The 13,245-nt window shown below is 37.5% G+C and overlaps 1 protein-coding gene across 1 annotated transcript; it reads left to right on the forward strand.

Annotated features, from left to right (window-relative positions):
• The first annotated feature begins 112 nt into the window (after positions 1-112).
• lpcat2 (lysophosphatidylcholine acyltransferase 2) lies at positions 113-13,245 on the forward strand. The gene is made up of 14 exons (XM_039688623.2): positions 113-704; positions 1,772-1,914; positions 2,614-2,831; positions 5,083-5,195; positions 5,595-5,655; positions 7,795-7,853; positions 8,206-8,240; positions 8,659-8,713; positions 8,905-8,987; positions 9,110-9,235; positions 10,084-10,237; positions 10,439-10,537; positions 10,863-11,004; positions 12,217-13,245. Exons 1-14 carry the CDS (start codon positions 594-596, stop codon positions 12,402-12,404), a joined length of 1,587 nt encoding a protein of 528 aa, XP_039544557.2. The 5' UTR covers positions 113-593; the 3' UTR covers positions 12,405-13,245.

Genomic DNA, 13,245 nt, shown 5'->3' on the forward strand with positions numbered 1-13,245 from the left:
CGTTACTGTTGTGCTGAGTGAAGAACCGCTTCAAACGATTCAGTTTATGTCCGAACTGTTCACAACACAAAAGAATCGACTCAAACGACTGATTCCTCCCTTCTCGAGTCAAACAATCACTGATTCCACATCCAGACCGCCCAACTACTGCTGTACTCATGAATTCGCTGAAATAGAGAAAATGTTTCTCAGCTCGTAAATTTTATTTGGACGTGTGTCCTGTCCGGTAAAACGAGTCGCTACTTGTTCAAACGGTTTTCCTGTAGAGAAAAACAGCGAGGGCACCTTTAGCCCTTAAGTCTGAATAGGATTATGTCCATAAGAGGTGGGGCTTGTCTCTAAACCATCTTTGACCATTATGCATATTTTGGGTCAGCTAGTGCTCGAACAGAAACTCTGCTCTGTCTGCTGCCTCCAAACTCGTCTGAAATGTACAAACTTGCCGTTATGATTTATCTCATCTGATTGTGAAACATCCGCTGACCGCTCGAGTGTCAGGTGGCGCGCGCTTGTGAAAATGAGGAAGAAGCGCGTCATACGTTCAGAGGTTTGACACATGAAGACTCTATTGCTGTGATGACTGGTGAGTGAAGATGTCTACGCAGAGAGTGTTCGCGCTGCCCAGACAGCATTCCCTGCTGCTGCCCGCCGTCATCAACCCATTCGTGCACGACCTTAAGTTAACTAAAGCCGATAAAATCAAAGTGAGTCTATAATCTCAATTTATGACTTGTCTCTGTCAATAGGCTATTATTCTTCAGTGAGGTCATTCAGCTCTTCATCCTTTTAATGTGTCAACTTATTTTATTTGCTTGTTTCCCTCTAAGCTACGTATTGGATGAGCTCTTTTAAGTGTCTTTTATTTTAAGTCTTGCAATAACTTGGGAAACAGGGCTGGCAAATAATACTGTCAACATTTTTTTTTTTTTAATTGAGAAAACGTTTATTACTAAATGCTGTTTATTACTAATTCCTGTGCTGTAGAAAGGGTCAAAACTATGTTACATGTTGTTTGTAACGAGGGAAAATCATGCTGTAACAAGAGCCCAACATCTAGTATTGAAGAGAGAGCAGCCTATTTACACTTATGAATTTATTACAGTTGTTAAAATTAGTTTATAAAAAAAAATGTTTTTACTACAATGCATGTCAATATCAATACAATTGAATCGATAGATCTATTGAATAGATTATGTGAAAAATGATTGTATTGTGGTTTGGTAATTGTTGTATTCATTGTATTGTATTCATACAACCACGAAGGTCAAGACCTCTGACACTGATGTTTTTAAAAGTAGCTAGTTTACTTGCTATGTCAGTTGTCCTCTTGACCTGAAGGCCCATTGTTCAACACAATATTCAACCCCACCTGCACCCCACCCCCCTTTTATGATACTAGATTTTTGGTATTTCTGCGGTAACTATGACAGATATGCTTTTATCAATTTATGTTTAGAAAAAGAAATCATCAGTATTTTAAATGAATTAACAGCACTAGAACTCTAATAGCTATTTGAAGGTGGGTGAGTATAATTTCAGTTTACATCTTGATTTTGTTTTATTTAGTTATTTTAGAAAAATTCATTAATTCCTTTCCCCTTCAAACGATTACATCACAGTATTAAAAGGTCCCCATAGAAACATTTGTGACGTTGAATCGCTGCTCCCATGTTAGCGGATGCCTTGAATAGAAACATAGAAAGTCATTTGTGTAGATTTCTTTGACTTATTGTGTGATTGTGTCTATTTTTCCTCTTATGTCTTTGTGTAGTGTTTTCTACTAGGAATCATCCTTGTGCCACTCCGTGCCATTTTCTTGCTTCTTGTTCTAATGATCATGTGGCCAGTTTCTGCCATGATAACATTCAGACAGTCTCTGTCTGGAGCGGTGGAGCCCATAACTGGCTGGAGAAGGTACATACTACTCCTTGTACACCCACGTTACACACAGACAGTCCACCTCCTACAGGATATCACAAATCTTAAGATACAAATCAGCACAAGATTAAAATAGACCTTTTTAATGCTACAGCTTGTTTAAACCATTTTAAAACACTTCTGACTTGCTAACTAAACCTGACAGCACAGCACTTTAACAACACTACCTCTTACAATTTAATGATTTGTTCGGGCTTGTGTGCGTGGGAGTCTATTTCTTTGTGTGTTTGCTTCCTCTGCATCAATAATAGAAGTGCGAGTTAGTAATGTAACATTTGTGGTTTGCATATCAGCTGTTGCAAATATGTTGTGCATTACTGATGCCTTCCATTCTGTTTAATTCATGCTTCTCTGTCAAACAGACCACGTGGTTTCTTGAGAAATTGCTAATTTTGCTGTATCTTGTTTCTACTTGGACTGACCACACTGATCAGATTAATTTAGTCTTAGCGTAGGAGGCAGTACGGCTGTTGGAGGGATGTGGTTATTCTCTTGAATGATGCAACAACATGCTGATCTGACACCTGATGAGCACACCATGTCAAAGCCGTCAAATTTAAAGCAAGCTTTTTGTACTTATGTGCGTGTGGATGTGTCAGTATTTTTGAATAATCAAAGTCATTACTCACTTTGATTCCTGATGTTTGGTGTGCTTGTATATGTGTTTGTGGGCAGGTTCTTGCACAAAAAAGTGATGACCTTTCTAGGCCAGATGTATTTCTTCGGGATGGGTTTCAGGGTGGTGGTGAAGGGGAAGAAGGCCAGCAGTGCAGAGGCCCCCATTCTAGTTGTGGCTCCTCACTCTTCTTTCTTTGATGCCATCGCCTGTATTGAAGCTGGACTGCCTTCTTCTGTATCCCGCTCCGAGTCCCTGGAAGCACCAATCTTTGGCAGTAAGCAGTGTGGTTAATTATTTACATCAATATTGGTCTATACAAAAAGGAACACAAAAAGCAAATGCAATGCAAAAAAAATTGATAACGTTTTCACTGGGGATGTCAATTTTCACAAATTCCCATGATCGATCGTCGTTTAAATTAATGATCAGTTAATCGATTAATCGTTAGCATTAATGGCAAACAGCATTACAGGGTCTGGAAATGCTGCTAATAAGAATAATACGATTTTTTTTATTTAAATAAAGGGTTCGTAGGATTGTAAAATGTTTTGATGTGATTGATAAAATAATTTAATCATTTAATATAAAAATATAACTACAAATACAAAATGTGGTCCCACTTTATATTAAGTGGCTTTAAGTACTAGTTAATTACATTGAAATTAATAATTTGATACAATGGACTTATTGTGTACATACATGTTTTTACATTGTACTTACATTTTAAAATTCCAGCATGTAATTATGGCTACAATTAATTGATGTAATTACATGTGTAATTACACAGTTGACCCTCCCCTCACACCTTAACCTACCCTTAAACCGACCCATACCACCACACCTGTCCCTAACCTTACCCGTATCACACCTCAATAGCAGCAAAAGTGTTTTAGAATACAACAGGAACACAATAATACATTGTACTCATTGTTCAATGTAAGTACATAGTACTTAAAGCCACTTAATATAAAGTGGGACCCAAAATGTCACCAACAACGCCAACTTAGATGCGTGCTTGTCAGAATACTGAAAACTAAAACGGCAACTAAACCCAATGAATTCACAACCATTTAATAAAATAGTGTTCTCATGTTATGTACAGTAAAATGACAATCCCAAATTAACCATCGTTATAATTAGTCGTCCATTCTGCTTGAGCGGCGCGCACTAAATGAATAACCATTGAGCACTTTGTTAGCGTTTATTTAACTCAAAGAAAGGCATTTGATAGGCCTATTAATCAGATATATACAAAACAAACATACAATTATATCTGCACAAAATTACATGAATGCACAAGTGAACTTAAACTAAGTTACGTGCCATTCAGAATGATCATGTTGTGGTGGACGCGTTCTTCCTGGAACAACGCGACATGCCATCTAACCCAAATAATTCACAATCATTCATTATTAGTCATTATTAGTTGTGCATTGTTGTTTGAGCTGAGCGCGCTAAAGATCACGTCAATTCTTAACCAAATCCATCCAATATGAGACCAATCAGATAGGCGTACACGAAATAAACTCATCTCAACTGGGACTCAACACTTCACCACACCGGCACGCTGTTTCGCGGTTGAGCTCACGCATGATCCTGCTAATGTTTTATCGATTAAATGTATTATCAACAATTAAATCAATCATCGATTAATCGTTGACATCCCTAGTTTTCACGTTTGAATATTTTCACATTGTTGATCAGTTTCAGTGTTGCCAGATTGTGCGGGTTACTGCACAGTTGGAGGGTTGTCAACTCTCACTCATTTGGCGTGCGACACACGCCATAAGGCTCTGGCTCATTCTCTCACGCTGCCCAAGTAAATCTTACGCCAAATTAAAAAAGTCAATATGCTGTGCAGACCATTTGACGTATGACGTCAAGAATCGGCAGAACGATTGAAAAGCTGTGCCAATCACATTTTACCCACATCGTGAATGGTGAAATGGCATTGTGAAACATAGTATTTGAGCACACAAAGCAGATTCACACGTCCAAGATAACTATTATTAATTTGAGTTGTTAACCTTTAATAATAGGCTAATAACAGCTAACAGGGCTCCCTGTATGTTTGCAGCATTAGTTCAGAGATTTTTTTTTTCTCGAGAACAATTAAGATATACTGTAGTTACTGTACATGATATTTGTCCAAATGAATCAATATCGGAATAGTATTTGTGTCAAGCACTAATAAAAACAGTAGCCTACCCTTCTCACTCCAAGGTAAACTCAAAAGTGAGCAAACCTTTGAGAATTTGATTGTACTGGTAAAAATTGTTTGGATCAGGAGACAAAATCTTAGCTGGTTCGGTGTCAATGTGTCATATTTCATCAAAAATATCTTCATTTGTGTTCCAAAGATGAACGAAGGTCTTAGGGGTTTGGAACGACATAAGGGTGAGAAATGAATGACAGAAATGTTCTTTTTGGGTGAACTAAGTCTTTAACAGTGTCTGGGTAAAAATTTGTGTCATCTGCTAATTAAAAAATTTAAAAAAATTGTTTGATTATTTTATTTTCCCCAGGATTTTTGCGCTGTGTGCAGCCAGTGCTTGTTTCACGCAAAGATCCAGACTCTCGTAGAAACACTATACTTGAGATTGAGCGGAGAGCAAAGTCAGGGGGGCACTGGCCACAGGTAAGTGCCTCCACAGTTTTGTTTTGTTTATTTGATCATATGTGACTATAAAATGGTCAAAAATAAAACAAAGGTTAAAACCAATTAAACTTTCATAAAGTGTAGCCAAATTACGTGTTTTCCAGCTTTTGAAAGCAGGAAATTACTCTTAGACCCATACTTCCTCAGCTTGAATACAGGATGTCCTGTTCCTAAACAATGTCCAGTTTCAACATTGTGGATGTTTAATTAGTTTTACCAATTTTTTTATTATTGAGAAGCCTTCTTCTTTTTTTATCTAACAAACTGTGTATTTGAAACTGTATGTTAGTTAATATCTTAGTATTTGCATCCAAAATTAAGCCACCATAATAGCTACGGTACCACTGAAAATAATACCGGTGTTATTTTCTTTTTTAGGTGCTCATTTTTCCTGAAGGAACATGTACAAACAGATCATGTCTCATTACCTTCAAACAAGGTTAGCAGATCGTGTCTATTTTTGTTTGTTTGTAATATAGAAATGTTCATGATATTGGACAACATAATAATGTACATTCAATATTAATATCCAGTTAAGATGTTACAGATACAGTATACTGTAGTGAATGTCCATAACTCAGTAGATAATGAAAGTTGTGAATGAACTGCACCATATGAAAATCTTGTTGTTTGTTATCATTTAACTAATTCCCCTAATGCAAATGTATACAAGTGAAAGGGAAGATAAACTTTCACGGAATTCAGGGTGCCGACGGTTTGTTTTGGTGTACTAAAGAAAATAGAATGGGGTCTGCTGAGGCCAGCAAAACCAGCAGCACATAAAAGAGAGTGAGAGTTGTGTCTATGAGTAGGAATTTTCCACACACCACTAAGACTTTATCCTGACATTTAATTAAATATATTTCAAAAACGAAATGTTTTTGTAGTAGGCTTAATTAATATACCCGATAAGAGGTATATTTATTGTTGTATTATGTTAGACCTATGGATTTTTTTCTTCATTCATGTCATATCATTTGTATAGTGTTTACTTCATTGATAATCATTGATTGTCCAATTGAGAACCAGTCAAATAGCTGTAACCTGATACGTGATCAATGTAGTACCAGACAGAGATTTAACTTCTTTCTGAAATATACAGTATACAGTATCTCACGAAACTGAGTACCCCCTCACATTTCAGCAAACATTTTAATATATCTTCTCAAGGGACAATACTATAGAAATGAAACTTGGATAGATTTTAGAGTGGTCATTGTGCTGCCTGCATGGCAGTATATATTTACTGTCCTCTGAAAATAACTCAACATACAGCCATTAAATAATACAGTCATGGAATTCACCAGAACTGCACAGGTTGGATCTTCTTCCTCTCCTCCATAATGACATCACGGAGCTCATAGCTGTTAGATATATTGCCCTTCTCCATCTTCCGCTTGAGGACGCCCCACAGCCAGCTGCTCAATAGGGTTCAGGTCTGGAGACATACTTGGCCACTCCATCACCTTCACCTTCAGCTTCCTCAGCAAGGCATTTGTCATCTTGGCGGTGTGTTTGGGGTCATTATCATGCCTTTCGGCCCAGTTTCGGAAGGGAGGGCATCATGTTCTTCTTCAGAATGTCACAGTACATGCTGGAAATTGGAATCCATGTTTCCCTCAATGAAACTTCCCAGACCATGATGCTACCACCACCATGTTTGACTGTAGGCAAGACACAATTTTCTTGGCACTCCTTACCAGGGCTTCGCCACACATGCTGGACATCTGAGCCACACAAGTTTAGTGTTATCAGCCAACAGGACATGGCTCCAGTAAATCAGCAAACTGTTTGCGGGCTTTCTTGTGAGCCAGCTGCAGAAGAGGCTTCCTTCTGGGATGACGGCCATGCAAACCGACTTGTTGCAGTGTGCGACATATGGTCTGAGCACTGACAAGCTGACCTTCTGCTTCTGCAACCTCTAAAGCAATGCTGGCAGCACTCATGTGTCTGTTTTTTGAAGCCAGCTTCTGCACCTGACGGCACACCATGAGGACTGAACTTCTTTGATTGACCCATGAAACCCGTTTTGGAAAACTTCTCTATGACCCTGGCCAGTACTGTAACTCAGTTTCAGGGTGTTACCAATCTTCTTATAGACTGACCTAGACCTAACTTTGTGGAGAGCAACAATTCTAATTCTCAAATCCTTAGAGAGTTATTTGTCATGATGCGCCATGTTGAACATCGAGAGGTCAGTATGAGAGAATTGTACTCAAAGCACAAATTTTAACTGCTCTAATACAAGATACAACATTTGTCTGGTCCTGTCAAGCAGACAAAAACATAAACATGAATAAGACGTGGCATGCTTAAACGACCTACAGCTATCACTCAGGGTGTACTCCCTTTTGTTGCCAGCTATTTTGACAATAATGGCTGTATGTTGAGTTATTTTCAGAGGACAGTAAATATATACTGCTATACGAGCAGCACATTGACTACTCTAAAATCTATAGATGAAGTTTTCATCTATAGTATTGTCCGTTGAGTAGATATACTAAAATGTTTTAGGAGGTATAAATCTAAGAACAGAAGATAAATGAAAAGTGCTTTGCTACTCTTTTTACCTCCATAGGTGCCTTTGTCCCAGGAGTCCCAGTACAGCCTGTTCTTATCAGATACCCAAATAAGTTGGTCAGTATAAATTCAACAGAAGTCTTGTATTACTTCATGATGCTTTAGTTTCTGGTGATAAACCTATCTGACAAACACAATGGAGTATCACAAAACATATAAATACAATATTATGTAAAATACAAATTAATAAATAACCATAATAACCAAGTAAATCAACCATAAAATAGCATGCATTTGAATTAGGCCGCCACCTGGCAAAATTACACACAGCAGTTAAAGGACTGTCCGTTAAAAGGCCACATTCAAAAGTCAGTTGAGGTCGAGCTGTGAATAGCTCAGGGTTCAAGCCTTAAAAAAAAAATTACCTTAAAATAGAAGAATTTTTACAAAAATTTTTTTGCTCTTACAGGACACGGTCACGTGGACATGGCAGGGTCCAAAATCGTAAGTAATATTAAAACATAAACAAAAAGCATTTACACAACTGACAAAATGCTCCTGCAATTGGGCGTTACAACAAAAATAGTCATCAGAATTCAAATTTACATGCCAGTATAATGTATATAATGCTGCAAGAAACACTGGTAAGCCAAAAAGTTGTGCTTTCATTGGTTTATTGGCATTTAAGAGAAGACAAATTGAGCTAAATGTTATAATCAAATAAAAAAGAATGAGAGCCTTCTGTCTGAGTAAATTGTCATTTTCATCCTCTCTGCATATCTGCATGTGCAGTCTTGTAGATCACTTTCTTAGATAAGCTTGGTCTTCAGACCCCATTACACAGTCATATGCATACACTGTAGAGAGCAATGCTTCCTGAAATGCTGCTGGTTTGGAACCTCACCACCAGTTCCTGTTTTAGGGCCAAACTACTGCTGCTCACACTCTGTCAGCTTTATACTACAGTGGAAGTTGAGGTTTGTAAAAAAAGATTTGCATAATTCATGTTAATATTCTCTGCTTTTTGCATGTTTGTTGTATACACACGTCAAAAGAGCATCAAGAAACTGTGATGTTAAAACAAATGACAAACTTATAGCTAATCTTCAGGAATCTTATATAGCTGCAAATTATTTGTACGGTTCTATTTAATGTGTCTGTGTTTTAGTTTCTGCCCCCTCAAGTTCCCACTGAGATGGAGAAAAAGTGTCCTATCAAGTTTGCTCAGTCAGTGAGATCTGTCATGGCTGTGTAAGCATGTCTTGTTGCTACTTATTCTTCCATGTCTTTAGAAGATTCTATATGGTGGACATTTACAATGTGCGAACAGTACAATATTTCAGTCTTATCACAATTTCGGACTCTGTTACTAGATCTCTGGGCTTGCCGGTCACAGACCACACTTATGAAGATTGCCGTCTGATGATTGCAGCTGGAGAACTGACCCTGCCTATGGAGACGGGTCTCGTGGAGTTTACCAAGATCAGCAGGAAATTGGAGTAGGACTGTTATTAAAAAAATATTCTTTTTAAAAATGCATAGCCTTCTTATCATTAAGTATTGTGATTAGGGTTGGGTATCGTTTGAATTTGAACGATTCTGATTCCGATTGCGATTCCTTGTTTCGATTCCGGTTCCTAGCGATTCTCGATTCCGATTCTTTTAAGAGGCAAAAAAGTTGAGCTAACCTTGCTAACCAACGGCCTTTCTGAAGGAAATAATCCTTTCTGAAGGAAATACTCCTTCTGTAAAAATCTCCTACTCCTTTTGTCACAAATTTTGCATTTTGCCGAGATTTCGTTATTTTTAGAAAAGTGAAGCCACACTTTGGATCGCCGACATAAGGTACTCATGTTCGACTCGCGTGGTTATGCCAACACTTCCGGTAGACGCTTCTTCGTTGGTGTTGTTCAGCGGTTTCTTCTTCCGCTCGGCGGACTGTGAATATCAAAACTAGGAATTGAAATTTTAACTTTTGAACGATTCCGGGAAAAACGAAAAGTTAGTCTCGGTTCCAATCGATACTCGATTCTCGATACCCAACCCTAATTGTGATATTTTTAGCCCACATGATTACACCAAATAAAAAAATAATTATAGTAGTTTAAAGTCACCATTTTTATTTTAAATGATTCAAATATCCTTTATCATCCTAACTTCCCCTCCTCTGTCTTTTCTTCTTTGATGACGTGTTAACTGCTGCGTCACTCAAATGAGATCACAGCAATTATAGCAAACCATTACGATCCATCCAACCAATCAAGTCGCTTTCAAGCCATTTCACTTGGATAGACACCAAAATATCAAGACTATCATAACTTTTGTAAACTTTTCTGTTTAAATTCAGATTAAAATGGGACAATGTGAAGAAGGAATTGGAGAGTTTTGCCAACATAGCTTGTTCTTGCAAAGGTGGGAGAATCACAGTTGAGGAGTTTGCCAGTTTCCTCAAACTACCCCTCAGCCCAGTTCTACAGGAGCTTTTCGCTCTGTTTGACAGGGTGAGTGTGTCCATAACTAGCCATGTGGAATAAGATATGGATAGGAGTCCCACTAAGAATGTATGAAATACTTTCAAATATCTGCTTTACTTTTAGCCTACAACCAATATAAATCTCTGGAACTGGATGAATCAAATAGCATTTCTATTTTATTCGCAGTGTGGCCTATTTAAAGCATATGTTTTCTGTGTCTCTTTGAAGGATGGGGATGGCACCATTGATTTCAGAGAGTATGTCATTGGTGTCACAGTTCTGTGCCGACCAGCTAATAATGAGGAAGTCATTCAGACTGCGTTTAAGGTAATGATATTACAAATTGAAGTGATGATATTATGAGAAGACAAATGCAATCCATAAATTGTACTACTGAAGATTTAATCTGCTAAAGAAGTGTTAAAGATCTTGTGATGTGGTTATAAAGATAAACCATACAAGTACTGATATGTCAGTGGTTGTTGGCACCTTGCAGTGGCTTTCGAAAATCACTACTGTTGAAAAGTATTTTATTTTATTTTTCATGTAGTTAGAGCATATGGATGGATTACGCGTGTGTGCTTTGTTGTCAAAATGTATATGTTTAAAATGAGGTAGATTGTCTAGTTGTGTCTGTGAACTCTTTTTGCAGCTGTTTGACATTGATGAGGACAACTGTATCACACAAGATGAGTTTAGCTCTTTGATACGTTCTGCTCTTGGAGTGTGTGATCTTAACGTCAACAGCCTCTTCACAGAAATTGATGCAGATGGATCAGGACACATAACTTATGGTCTGTATACCAACTGAATGGCAACTACTACAGTGAGATAACACTGTCAGACATATTAGAAATTATATCATTCAGAGAATACTGTTTTATTTTTTATTTCATGTTTCAAACATGAATTGTATGATATTTAGCAAACAAAACAACACACCATTTATAATTGCACTCTTAACCAAGGGTTCTATGGGCTGTCAAGCTATTTCTGTGAGAAAACATGTGTTTTCATAATCATATTCTGTGGACACTCAAATTACAGGAACTGTGACAGTGGTTGTGTAGTTTGGTAAATTAGATTAGGAGATGGAATTGGTTTGGATTTTCTGAAAGTTGAAAAACTACATCTATGCTTATAAGTCTGAACTGAACTTCACATGCAGATATAACACTGGCAACATTAACTTTGGGTGCCAGTTTAGGGTGTGTTAGGCTGAATGCTCAATTCCAAATTGCATTACATTTATTACACTTTTTGAATTTATTAAGGCATAATTCTTCCAAATAACATTTAATCTGATCAATTAGTACTTCATAATTCAACTAATATTTTCCCATGAAGCTGCTTTTAACTAATCCAAGGTTTATCACTATCTAGAGATCTTTTCTTTAACTTAGCTAAAGTGAACCTTGACTTGTTGTATTTTGTTTCATGCATTCGGCAAGCAAGAACTAGTAAATTACTGAATGCTGTGGTATTGCGATAAATGTTTAATAGTCCAACAAAAGTTACCACTTTAATTTAAGGTAATTAAAGAGCATCGCCCAGAGGCCCAGGCTTTTTTCTACACATGAATGCATCACAGTCAGCAGCACATGATTCTATGCTGTGTATGTGAACGCCTTGAAAAATATCTGTGTGTGTAGTCATGAACACTTTCAAGTGTAGGCTTGTGGTTATGTGTAATCTATTAGTCAAGGTTGAATGTTTTTTTCCTATGTTTGATTAATTTTGAGAGGGGGAGTCATTTTGAATGGTGGAGTCAACTCGCAGGAAATGGATTTCAGGCCATCGGCTGCATATTTTGCATAGTAACCTACTTGAGAGTGTCCAAAATAAAATTAATAAGGCTTTAAGGCTTGTCCTGATGTAAATAATCTATTTACCATGGCATGTTTGCATAATTTCATTTATGCTCGTCAGTTACCTCGCTTGATTAGTTTGGTTTCCGTTTGAGTAACACGGTTGTAGTAACTTTCCCATCTTGTTTTCTCTCTCAGATGAGTTTCGTTCCTTCGCTCTCACACACCCAGAGTATGCCAAACTCTTCACCACCTACATCGAGCTACAGCGCTACCAGGGTCTCCAGGGGGAGGACCCAGACTGTGACGCCACTTTGCCTTACTTCTGTACGGCTTCACATGACGACCAACAAGAAGACAGTACCTCTGACAAGAAAGATGATTGACACAGTTGAAGAATATAAACCATGCACTCACAAGGTTTTTACTCTGCCATACCATTTGAGCACTTGCCTTTAGCTTGGGTGGAGTGTTTTTATACACAACCTAATGCCCTATCAGCAAATTTGGTTTTCTTAGTTTTTACACCACCAAGTATTTCATAAACTCAAATCATTTTTAAAGGCTTTCAGGACAATGTTTACAAATATAAGCATGCTAAAACACTTATTCTGTTGCAGCTGATTGAAAAAGTTGATTTTATTATTCTACACCCCTCAGCTTTTAGGCATGAAGCTTGCACTCCCACCTCAGTTTTTCAGTCTTTTTTATTTTATGAAGTCTAAAATATTATTTGCTTGAATATTATTAAATTCATGGAGATTATGTACTTATACACAGGTCTCCCTTTATGGAAAATTGATGTTTTTTTTTTTTTTTAGAATGAATATATTACAGAAGAGTTTCTCACACAAATACAAACTTTCTTTTGTTTTGATTTTTTTTCCCTTTGTGCCCAGGGACTTTGGTACAGAAAGTGAGTTTTAATCAAAGGTTTTGCTTTGCATCTTGTTTTTTATTTGCATTCCCATTGAGGGGAAATGTTGCTGAGTTAGCATTTTGTCCCTGCTGCTTGTTCAGACTAATACTCTGCTGCATCCTCTGAAAATAGGCCAATTTGTGAGCAAACAGGCAACACAACACGCCCACAGTAGCTCGCACCAGAGGGCATGGTTCCAAATTATCCTACTGCAGTGGTATTTATTTAGCAATGCAGGTTGCAATTATAATTTTGTTAACACAGCAAAGTCAGCTTTTTTGCCATTAAAAAAATCCTTTGAATTTTAA

This window comes from Pimephales promelas, chromosome 1 (genome assembly GCF_988280905.1).
Source record: "Pimephales promelas chromosome 1, fPimPro1.hap1.1, whole genome shotgun sequence".
Taxonomy (NCBI): domain Eukaryota; kingdom Metazoa; phylum Chordata; class Actinopteri; order Cypriniformes; family Leuciscidae; genus Pimephales; species Pimephales promelas.

Excerpts from the sequence above, each read along its gene's own strand:
- lpcat2 (XM_039688623.2), top strand. The coding sequence starts at position 594 with ATGTCTACGCAGAGAGTGTTCGCGCTGCCCAGACAGCATTCCCTGCTG. Across the intron at positions 8,241-8,658 it reads ACATGGCAGGGTCCAAAATC|GGCCAAACTACTGCTGCTCA; the intron begins GTAAGTAATATT and ends TTCCTGTTTTAG. Across the intron at positions 8,714-8,904 it reads ATACTACAGTGGAAGTTGAG|TTTCTGCCCCCTCAAGTTCC; the intron begins GTTTGTAAAAAA and ends TCTGTGTTTTAG.